Source organism: Oncorhynchus keta, chromosome 23 (genome assembly GCF_023373465.1).
Source record: "Oncorhynchus keta strain PuntledgeMale-10-30-2019 chromosome 23, Oket_V2, whole genome shotgun sequence".
Taxonomy (NCBI): Eukaryota; Metazoa; Chordata; class Actinopteri; order Salmoniformes; family Salmonidae; genus Oncorhynchus; species Oncorhynchus keta.
Genome location: NC_068443.1, coordinates 44,351,637 through 44,363,200, shown reverse-complemented (window position 1 = coordinate 44,363,200; position 11,564 = coordinate 44,351,637). Strand labels below are relative to the sequence as shown.

The 11,564-nt window shown below is 41.7% G+C and overlaps 2 protein-coding genes across 6 annotated transcripts in view; one reads left to right on the top strand and one right to left on the bottom strand.

Annotated features, from left to right (window-relative positions):
- Positions 1–11,564, bottom strand: part of pex5lb (peroxisomal biogenesis factor 5-like b) — a 272,913-nt gene that overhangs the window by 189,245 nt on the left and 72,104 nt on the right. The gene's annotated exons all lie outside the window — the stretch shown is intronic.
- The window catches only part of phb2a (prohibitin 2a), a 158,108-nt gene continuing 150,392 nt past the window's right edge, over positions 3,849–11,564 (top strand). The window contains exons 1-2 of one of the 2 annotated variants that reach the window (XM_052477304.1): positions 3,849–3,948; positions 5,509–5,638. In XM_052477304.1, the coding sequence (XP_052333264.1) occupies positions 3,928–3,948; positions 5,509–5,638 (151 nt within the window). In that variant the 5' untranslated portion in view covers positions 3,849–3,927. The remainder of the gene's footprint in view (positions 3,949–5,508; positions 5,639–11,564) is intronic. The other variant, XM_052477305.1, reaches the window with a different exon arrangement.

Here is an 11,564-nt window from a genome sequence, read left to right as displayed (position 1 = left end):
ATTTATCACTCCAGTGTTAATCTGCTAAATTGTAATTATTTGCCTACCTCCTCATGCCTTTTGCACACAATGTATATAGACTATTTTTTTTTTTTTCTACTGTGTTATTGACTTGTTTATTGTTTACTCCATGTGTAACTCTGTGTTGTCTGTTCACACTGATATGCTTTTATCTTTGCCAGGTGGCAGTTGTAAATGAGAACTTGTTCTCAACTAGCCTACCTGGTTAAATAAAGGTGAAATAAAAAAATTAAAAAAATAAAACATGGTTTCCGACCGTGGTCCTCAGTTCTCATCCCGGAACAGTTGGGATTTGGGGCCAATTTCATCGTAAAACTTTTCCTTGGTGTTAAATACAGTCTGTGAACAAATTTAAAATGTATACATTTATGGTTCGCATTACGAGATGCCAAGGTCATATTTTTAATTTTCGGTTCCATTAAAACTTCTTAGGGCTTGGCCTATTTTTTTCTCCCACTTCCTGCCTGAATGACGTGCACAAAGTAAACTGCCTGTAGCTCAGGCCCTGAAGCCAGGATATGCATATAATTGCAAGAGGATATGCAAGAAAATACTTTGAAGTTTGTAGAAATGTTAAAATAATGTAGGAGAATATAACACAATAGATATGGTAGGAGAAAATCCTAAATGAGAGACCATTCTCTTAGAAATTCAAGAGATATTGACAATTTGCTCCCTGGATGCAATTTCTATAGCAGCTTCCACATGGTGGAGGTTTCATGCTTGTAACTTCAAAAATTAATAAGAAATAACAGTTTTAGTTGAGGGACTCACATAGAACATCTCCAATCCAAAGTAAAATCTAGAATTGTCTTCCTATTTCGCAACAAAGCATCCTTCACTCAAGCTGCCAAACATACCCTCGTAAACCATCTGACCATCTTACCGATCCTCGACTTCGGCGATGTCATTTACAAAATAGCCTCCAACACCCTACTCAACAAATTGGATGCAGTCTATCACAGTGCCATCTGTTTTGTCACCAAAGCCCCATTTACTACCCACCACTGCGACCTGTACGCTCTCGTTGGCTGGCCTCGCTTCATACTCGTCGCCAAACCCACTGGCTCCAGGTCATCTACAAGACCCTGCTAGGTAAAGTCCCGCCTTCTGCTCGCTGGTGACCATAGCTGCACCCACCCGTAGCACACGTTCCAGCAGGTATATCTCACTTGTCACCCCCAAAGCCAATTCCTCTTTGGCCGCCTCTCCTTCCAGTTCTCTGCTGCCAATGACTGGAACGAACTACAAAAAATCTCTGAAACTGGAAACACTTATCTCCCTCACTAGCTTTTAAGCACCAGCTGTCAGAGCAACTCACAGATCACTGCACCTGTACATAGCCCATCTATAAATAGCCCAAACAACTACCTCATCCCCATACTGTATTTGTTTATTTATTTTGCTCCTTTGCACCTTTACTTTGCACACTCATCTACTGTCAAATCTACCATTCTAGTGTTTTACTTGCTATATTGTATTTACTTCGTCACCATGTTATATTTATTGCCTTTACCTCCCTTCTCACCTCATTTGCTCACATTGTATATATACTTATTTTTCTACTGTATTATTGACTGTATGTTTGTTTTACTCCATGTGTAACTCTGTGTCGTTGTATGTGTCGAACTGCTATGCTTTATCTTGGCCAGGTAGCAGTTGTAAATGAGAACTTGTTCTCAACTTGCCTACCTGGTTAAATAAAGGTGAAATAAATCAATAAAATTTAAAGGTGTTCAGAAGCGCATATCAGACCGATAGCTTCTTAGGTAGTTCTTTATGAGTTTTAGTTTAGAAAAACGATCTCTCTGCAGAAGCGGGATTACGGTAAAAACAGGTTGATTGCCATAACAACATCAGGGAAACTGTGCAGAAGGGAGTAGTGCTTCAAATATAGCAGTTCTAGAATATCTTTCATTTCGCCGCTCATTCTCCTTAAGTTCTCCTCATAAACAGCACCTGAATAGCAGCTAAAAAGGATAGGCTATATATAGTAGGCTCCACTGCATAATGAAACAATCCCTTAGTAAGCTAGTGTTTTGAGGGTGGACTGACTGTATTATTTGGAATTAATAGACTGGTTTTACGCACAACAACTCACGCCTGCCATGGAAGTCTCCCAGTTGCTTTGAATGTTCAAAATCATAGTGTAAGAAACCTTTTTGGCTAACAACAGCAAGCGACTAGCTAGCTGTTTAGCTACTAGCACATTCACTGATTTGTTTGCATACAATTAACAAGCGACCACATGTTCTTGTCAAACTATCAACAGAGTAGCTAGCAAGTAACAAGATATGTCAAATAAGTCTGCAAACCACCTGAGGGCAAATAAATCAGATCTGACCATTCATACACAAGTCACATGGCAGGAATCAGATTTGTATCTGATTTCAAACCACCATGGCTAAAATGGGAACGACAGAGAGGGCTGCCTTGCTTCTAGCTCTTAGGGCGGGACCTCAGTGGAGAAGGTGTACAAATCACTGACAAACTAAAATGGTCCATCCAAACAGATAGTGGCTGAAGGCTGAAGCTATTTGGCTTGGCACCTAAAACCCTCACAAGCTTTTACAGATGCACAATTGAGAGCATTCTGTCGGGCTGTATCACCGCTAGGTGTGGCAACACTGCCGCACGCAATCACAGGGCTCTCCAGAGGGTGGTTCGGTCTGCATAACGCATCACAGGGGGCAAACTACCTACCCTCCAGGACACCTACAGCACCAAAGGTCACAGGAAGGCCAAAAGATCAAGGACAACATCCACCTGAGCCACTGCCTGTTCACCCCACTATCATCCAGAAGGCGAGGTCAGTACAGGTGCATCACAGCTGGGACCGAGAGACTGAAAAACAGCCAAGGCCACCAGACTGTTAAATAGCCATCACTAGCACATAGAGGCTGCTGCCTATATACACTACCTATATACACTACCGGTCAAAAGTTTTAGAACACCTACTGATTATTATGATTCCATATGTGCTATTTCATAGTTTTGATGTCATCACTATTATTCTACAATGTAGAAAATGGTAAAAATAAAGAAAAAACCTTGAATGAGTAGGTGTTCTAAAACCTTTGACCGGTAGTGTACATAGACTTGAAATCACTGGCCACTTTAATAAATGGAACACTAGTCACTTTAATAATGTTGTCATATCTTGCATTACTAATCTCATATGTATATACTGTATTCTATACTATTCTACTGTAACTTAGTCTATGCCACTCTGACATTGCTCGTCCATATGTTTATATATTCTTAATTCTATTGCTTTACTTAGATTTGTGTGTATTGGGTATATGTTGTGAAATTGTTAGATATTACTGCACTGTCAGAGCAAGAAACACAATTTCGCTACACCCGTAATAACATCTGCTAAACACGTGTTTGTGAGCAATAAAATTTGATTTGACCTATGAAGGTGGATTGAAATGTGTTTAGAAATATCTGATTGCTTTTTGGCTGTTCAGACTGCAGGAAAAAGATCAGATTCAATTCGGCTATATACGGAACACTTGAGTTACTTCAAACTGCCCGTGTGAACAAGGCTTTAGAGACTCATAGGGGCCAATAGACCATGTAGGGACAGGATACATTTGAGTCACATTTATGTGCAATGTGTAAAATGTAATTGTCTACAGTGAATTCAACTTCTGTACATTTCAGAATGAGACCATTGCTTTACCTCCGTTTTGTAATAATTGTACAATTTCAGCATACTGAATTGCATCATACTGGAATCTGTGCATTTTGAGCTTCTGTTTGCAGCAGCAGGTGTGTTTAGCTCGCTGAAAATAAATAAAGCCTACATTTTTCAATGATGCCCCACCCACAGGAAGTGCTACTTTCAACACACGCGACCTTCGATTCACTTCAAATTACGCTTTCCAACAAGAACAAAACATGGCGAATAAAGAGCCCGGTGTAAGTTGAAACCGTCATTTTAAAGCGTCTAACGAATACAGTAGCTACATTATTTGTGTAATTAACTTGGTCTCGTGCAATAATGAACGTAAACGGAACGCCGTAGAAGCAACCATGTTAGCCAGCTATGCAACCTAGCATTAGCTTTTGAATGAGAATGATAGCTGACTTAACTAGCAAGATAGACAGCGGTTTGCGAGGTAGACCATTCATATAGATAGTAACTATATTATCCTGCCTGAGACCGATGGTGCACTGCACGCTCGAGCTGATCAGTTTGAGAATCATTGCTCGTTAACGTTACCAACATCAGTCCCACTTGTTTTGTAATTGTCCCATTATGAAAGGATGAAGTTGGAAGGTTGCCACTAGTCTGATGAATCAGGCTGTAGAAAATCGTTACAGCCTGAGACGTGTGCAAAATTGTAAATGTTCCTTACAAGCCAGTGTTGCATAAAAGTATAGTATACTCTACTGGTTGATGTATTTACTCCCCCAAAATGAAACGCTAATGTGGCTATCATTAAGAATGACAAATGCCATGATTATGGCTGAGACTGCCGAAACGAGACAAATGTAAGAATCTCTATCTAATGTTAGTTAAATGTAGTAATGTATCATTTGGTTATATTTCTTTAAATGGACAATTCTGTGCACTGTTGTGCAAGTTTTTAAATTGACACAATTTAGCAAAGGTGTCAGCTAGAGATGACCTGCAGGGATTTGTAGTCTTGCATGAATTCTATGTTGATGCCAATTTAGCAGTTTATCTGAAATAAATGGAGTCCAATATAAGGATGAAAGTCAGCTTGTCCGAGAGAGATTTACATGGTTATCAAAATGTCACGCCAGGGTAAGGCTACACGAATCACAGCCCTTACATTAAGTGTTTCTAAAATCCCTTATGGTGGCAAAACGATTGGAACCATTTCCCTGTTTGACCTCTAGGTTTTATGGGTATTATGACACATCCAATGTGGGGCTCTATTGTGTCAGTTCAAATCATGCACAAGACAGTTTACAGTATTGTCCATTTAAAGAGATTTGGCCAATATATTCACAACTACATTTAGCTGACATTAGATAGTTAATACAGAGATTCTTCCCTTTGCCTCGATTCAGCAGTCTCATCCAGATCATGGCATATGTACATCTTTGTTAGCCATATTAGCATATTAATTGAATGACAAAGATGAAAACTTTACCTCTGTGCCTAACCTCGGGTAAAGATTAACCTCTTGTGGATATGTTGTCAAATTTCGAGTAGCAAAAGGAAAAACCGTGCTAACGTTACCGGTATCGTACGTTTAAATGTCATTCAACATTGTGGCTTGTAAGGAAAAGTTTGCACACAAATGATTAATCAGACCATCATAACAATATCTACAGATTTTGCTAGTAATAGATGTTACACAATTTATTTTGAAGTCTGCTCCATTATGTGATAACCACATGCTCTTAAAGTCCAGCTAGCTACCACTGTGACTGATGTCATCTCTGTCTGACTGTCCTGTAACTGCCATTGTTTGAGCTTTCTCTTTTCTCTCCCTCATTTTACAGGGTTTGCTAGGGCAGTTGAGGCAGATGGCTAGCAGAATGGGCTCTGGTCCAAGGGGTGCAGGTCTTGGGTTCAAGCTGCTTATAGGGGCAGGAGCACTTGCCTATGGAGTCAAGGAAGCCACATACACAGGTAAAGGACAAGACATACTATTAGAGCCTGACCAATTTATCGGTTAGCCTTTCACAGATGTCTATTTGTATCGATTATTCCACCGATCGTGCCGATAGAATGAACAAATACGCCTGCAACTTAAATGCGTTAATGTTTTAAAATGTTCAATGGTTGCCTGGGTGCTGGGCTGGCGCATAAATGAACTCGTCTTTTGACTTAATACAAAAATAACACTTACTGAGTATTGGGGGAAAGTAGACAATACTGACCACTCTGACGCTGTACGTTAAATTGTGACGTGTCATGACGTAACGTCCAGCATGCATAATGCAACTTATTCTGTCGTACAGCCTTTCTCCCCCAGGGTGTAGCGCTTCTCTCGCAGATTAAAAACAATGCATTTGTTTTTTGCATCAGGCCTGACTCTCAAAAGCCTCAAAAGCTGTTTACTTCTGAAGATCACTTTAGCGCCACCCTAAATACCTTATTCAAATTTGACACAAACCTTTTAAATGGGTATGTAAATGACACATATAAACTCTTTAGTGTTTTATTTACATTTTAGAGGTGATAAGATCAGGTATAAAAAGCAGTTTGCCCACACAGCTTATCTCCCCCTAACACGCTGTAGGTTTCGCTTCCCCACCCGCCATTTTTAAAAAGATGGAGGTCATTTTCTTCAGTCATGCAGAGACTGGCAGCATGAAGGTCTCGTCATTGATTTTGCTGGAAATGGTAGAGATTGTGGTACTCAACTGTACTACAGTTGACCTGGAAGTATTATGTTTTTTTTGGGCGCTAATATAAGGTCAATTGTACGTTACAACGCAATGTACAAAAGGGCGTCAGCTTTTCTTTAGCTTGCTAAATTAATATGCGTGTTATTAAAACCAGTGCAAGTGTTTGCCTGTATAAGTGTTTTTTTTATTAATCAGTGAATGAAATTTGCAGTAGATATCTCTCTATCTATCCAATACTTTTTGTATTGAGTAACAGTGTAATATTCATAGGGTTTGGATAAGTAATGAACCGCTAACTTATGAGAGCTCTTGTGGCTGTGCCATCAAGTGGAAACCAAGTCTAAATTGTCTATTGTAAAGTTGACTTCACTTAAGTTTAGGCATAAGGTTTGCACTGTGGTTAGGGTTATGTTTAAAATCACATTTTAAGAAGAGACATATTTTTAAGTGGGCCGGGATTATGACTTTGTTTGTAACTAGTGATTGTTTGCATGACCTTTGACTGTAGTAAAGCACTGTAGTAAATGTTCTCAATACAAATGGTGACGCTTAGTGCTAAGATTATGAACTGCATGTTACTGCAATACGTAGAGGTATATGGTAAATTCCTGAACAGCAGGTGTCGGCACACCCCCTCTGCTTATTGGTGCTTTTGTTTATTCAGGATGCATAGCCCTTACTTATTCACTGTCCTAGACAAAAGCGTGAACTCGTAGCTAAGAAAGTTAACTAAATAAGTGTTATTTTTTTGTATTGTTCAATTAAAGAAAGAAATGTAAAATAAAAACGATCACCCTTAACAAAAACATGGTGATACGAACAAGGCTTGACAGACAGCGGTTGGCTTGTGTATTTTGAAGGAATCAGTTTATACAGAGCATTCTGCAAGTATTCAGACCCCTTCCTCATTCTGTTACATTACAGCCTTATTTCTAAAATTGATTACATTTTTTTTTTCCCATCAGTATACACTCTACCATAATGGCAAAGCAAAAAACTGTAAAACATTTTTTAAAGTTTTCAAATGTATTAAAGGTAAAAATGGATACCGTTTACATAAATATTCAGACCTATTGCTATGAGACTGGAAATTGAGATGAGGTGCATCCTGTTTCCATTGATCATCCTTGAGATATTTTTACATGATTGGAGTCCACCTGTGTTAAATTCAATTGATTGTACCCGATTTTAAAATGCACACAACTGTCTATGTAAGGTCCCACAGTTGACAGTGCATGTCAGAGCAAAACCAAGCCATGAGGTCGCAGGAATTGTTCGTAGAGCTCCGAGACAGGAATGTTGTCGAGGCACAGCTCTGGGGAAGGACACAAAAAATGTCTGCAGCTTTGAAGGTCCCCAAGAACACAGTGGCCACCATCATTCTTAAATGGAAGAAGTTTGGAACCACCAAGACCTTTCCTAGAGCTGGCCGCCCGGCCAAACTGAGCAATCGGGGAGAAGGTCCTTGGTCAGGGAGGTGACCAAGGACCCAAGCTTATAGCGTCATACCCAAGAAGATTTGAAGCTGTAATCACTGCCAAATGTGCTTCAACAAGTTACTGAGCAAAGGGTCTGAATACTTAGGTAAATGTGATATTAGACAATTTTATGGTCTTCCCAGACAGCCAACCGAGGTCCTTCGTCTGCTGAGCAATCTCTTTCTAGCATTGTATATTTTCGTGTGTGTATAGAGTACCATTCAAACGTTTGGATGAACCTACTCATTCAAGAGGTTTTCTATGTTTTTACCATTTTCTACATGGTAGATTAATGGTGAAGACATCAAAACTATGAAATAACACAAATGTAATCATGTAGTAACCAAAAAAGTGTTAAACAAATCAAAATATATTTTAGATTTGTCAAAGTAGCCACCCTTTGACAGTCTTTGGATCCTCTCAACCAGCTTCACCTGGAATACTTTTCCAACAGTCTTGAAGGAGTTCCCACATATGCTGAGCACTTGTTGGCTGCTTTTCCTTCACTCTTTTTATTTTTATTTTTTTATTTCACCTTTATTTAACCAGGTAGGCTAGTTGAGAACAAGTTCTCATTTGCAACTGCGACCTGGCCAAGATAAAGCATAGCAGTGTGAACAGACAACACAGAGTTACACATGGAGTAAACAATTAGCAAGTCAATAACACAGTAGAAAAAAATGGGCAGTCTATATACAATGTGTGCAAAAGGCATGAGGAGGTAGGCGAATAATACAATTTTGCAGATTAACACTGGAGTGATAAATGATCAGATGGGCATGTACAGGTAGAGATATTGGTGTGCAAAAGAGCAGAAAAGTAAATAAATAAAAACAGTATAAAAACAGTATGGGAATGAGGTAGGTGAAAAAGGGTGAGCTATTTACCTATAGACTATGTACAGCTGCAGCGATCGGTTAGCTGCTCGGATAGCTGATGTTTGAAGTTGGTGAGGGAGATAAAAGTCTCCAACTTCAGCGATTTTGCAATTCGTTCCAGTCACAGGCAGCAGAGTACTGGAACGAAGGCGGCCAAATGAGGTGTTGGCTTTAGGGATGATCAGTGAGATACACCTGCTGGAGCGCGTGCTACGGATGGGTGTTGCCATCGTGACCAGTGAACTGAGATAAGGCGGAGCTTTACCTAGCATGGACTTGTAAATGACCTGGAGCCAGTGGGTCTGGCGACGAATATGTAGTGAGGGCCAGCCGACTAGAGCATACAAGTCGCAGTGGTGGGTGGTATAAGGTGCTTTAGTGACAAAACGGATGGCACTGTGATAGACTGCATCCAGTTTGCTGAGTAGAGTGTTGGAAGCCATTTTGTAGATGACATCGCGAGTCGAGGATCGGTAGGATAGTCAGTTTTACTAGGGTAAGCTTGGCAGCGTGAGTGAAGGAGGCTTTGTTGCGGAATAGAAAGCCGACTCTGGATTTGATTTTTGATTGGAGATGTTTGATGTGAGTCTGGAAGGAGAGTTTGCAGTCTAGCCAGACACCTAGGTACTTATAGATGTCCACATATTCAAGGTTGGAACCATCCAGGGTGGTGATGCTAGTCGGGCATGCGGGTGCAGCAGCGATCGGTTGAAAAGCATGCATTTGGTTTTACTCGCGTTTAAGAGCAGTTGGAGGCCACGGAAGGAGTGCTGTATGGCATTGAATCTTATTTGGAGGTTTGATAGCACAGTGTCCAATGACGGGCCGAAAGTATATAGAATGGTGTCGTCTGCGTAGAGGTGGATCAGGGAATCGCCCGCAGCAAGAGCAACATCATTGATATATACAGAGAAAAGAGTCGGCCCGAGAATTGAACCCTGTGGCACCCCCATAGAGACTGCCAGAGGACCGGACAGCATGCCCTCTGATTTGACACACTGAACTCTGTCTGCAAAGTAATTGGTGAACCAGGCAAGGCAGTCATCCGAAAAACCCGAGGCTGTTGAGTCTGCCGATAAGAATTTGGTGATTGACAGAGTCGAAAGCCTTGGCGAGGTCGATGAAGACGGCTGCACAGTACTGTCTTTTATCGATGGCGGTTATGATATCATTTAGTACCTTGAGTGTGGCTGAGGTGCACCCGTGACCGGCTCGGAAACCAGATTGCACAGCGGAGAAGGTACGGTGGGATTCGAGATGGTCAGTGACCTGTTTGTTGACTTGGCTTTCGAAGACCTTAGATAGGCAGGGCAGGATGGATATAGGTCTATAGCAGTTTGGGTCCAGGGTGTCTCCTCCTTTGAAGAGGGGGATGACTGCGGCAGCTTTCAATCCTTGGGGATCTCAGACGATATGAAAGAGAGGTTGAACAGGCTGGTAATAGGGGTTGCGACAATGGCGGCAGATAGTTTCAGAAATAGCGGGTCCAGATTGTCAAGCCCAGCTGATTTGTACGGGTCCAGGTTTTGCAGCTCTTTCAGAACATCTGCTATCTGGATTTGGGTAAGGAGAACCTGGAGAGGCTTGGGTGAGGAACTACGGGGGGCGGAGCTGTTGGCCGAGGTTGGAGTAGCCAGGCGGAAGGCATGGCCAGCCGTTGAGAAGTGCTTATTGAAGTTTTCGATAATCATGGATTTATCGGTGGAGACCGTGTTTCCTAGCCTCAGTGCAGTGGGCAGCTGGGAGGAGGTGCTCTTGTTCTCCATGGACTTCAGTGTCCCAGAACTTTTTGGAGTTGGAGCTACAGGATGCAAACTTTTGCCTGAAGAAGCTGGCCTTAGCTTTCCTGACTGACTGCGTGTATTGGTTCCTGACTTCCCTGAACAGTTGCTTATCACGGGGGCTGTTCGATGCTATTGCAGTCCGCCACAGGATGTTTTTGTGCTGGTCGAGGGCAGTCAGGTCTGGAGTGAACCAAGGGCTGTATCTGTTCTTGGTTCTGCATTTTTGAACGGAGCATGCTTATCCAAAATGGTGAGGAAGTTACTTTTAAGAATGACCAGGCATCCTCAACTGACGGGATGAGGTCAATGTCCTTCCAGGATACACGGGCCAGGTCGATTAGAAAGGCCTGCTCACAGAAGTGTTTTAGGGAGCGTTTGACAGTGATGAGGGTGGTCGTTTGACTGCGGCTCCGTGGCGGATACAGGCGATGAGGCAGTGATCGCTGAGATCCTGGTTGAAGACAGCGGAGGTATATTTGCTGTCCAACTCATCCCAAACCATCTCAATTTGGTTGAGGTCAGGTGATTGTAGAGGCCAGGTCATCTGATGCAGCACTCCAGCACAGCCTGGAGGCGTGTTGGGTCATTGTCCTGTTGAAAAACAAATGATAGTCCCACTAAGCCCAAACCAGATGGGATGGCGTCGGGGGATTGTGGAGGCCAGGTCATCTGACGTAGTACTCATCACTTTCCTTCTTGATCAAATAGCCCTTACACTGCCTGGGGGTGTGTTGGGTCATTGTCCTGTTGAAAAGTTAATGTATAGTCCCACTAAGTGCAAACCAAATGCAGCCTTCAGTATGCTGTGGTGCATGCTGGTTAAGTGTGCCTTGAATTTTAAATAAATCACAGACCGTGTGAATAATGTTGCATACCCCATTTTTCAGTTTTTGATTTGTTTGAAATATCCAATAAATGTCATTCCACTTCATGATTGTGTCCCACTTGTTGTTGATTCTTCACAGAAAAATACAGTTTTATATCTTTGTTTTGAAGCCTGAAATGTGGCAAAAGGTCGCAAAGTTCAAGGGGGCCGAATACTTGTCTCAAGGCACTGTATATGG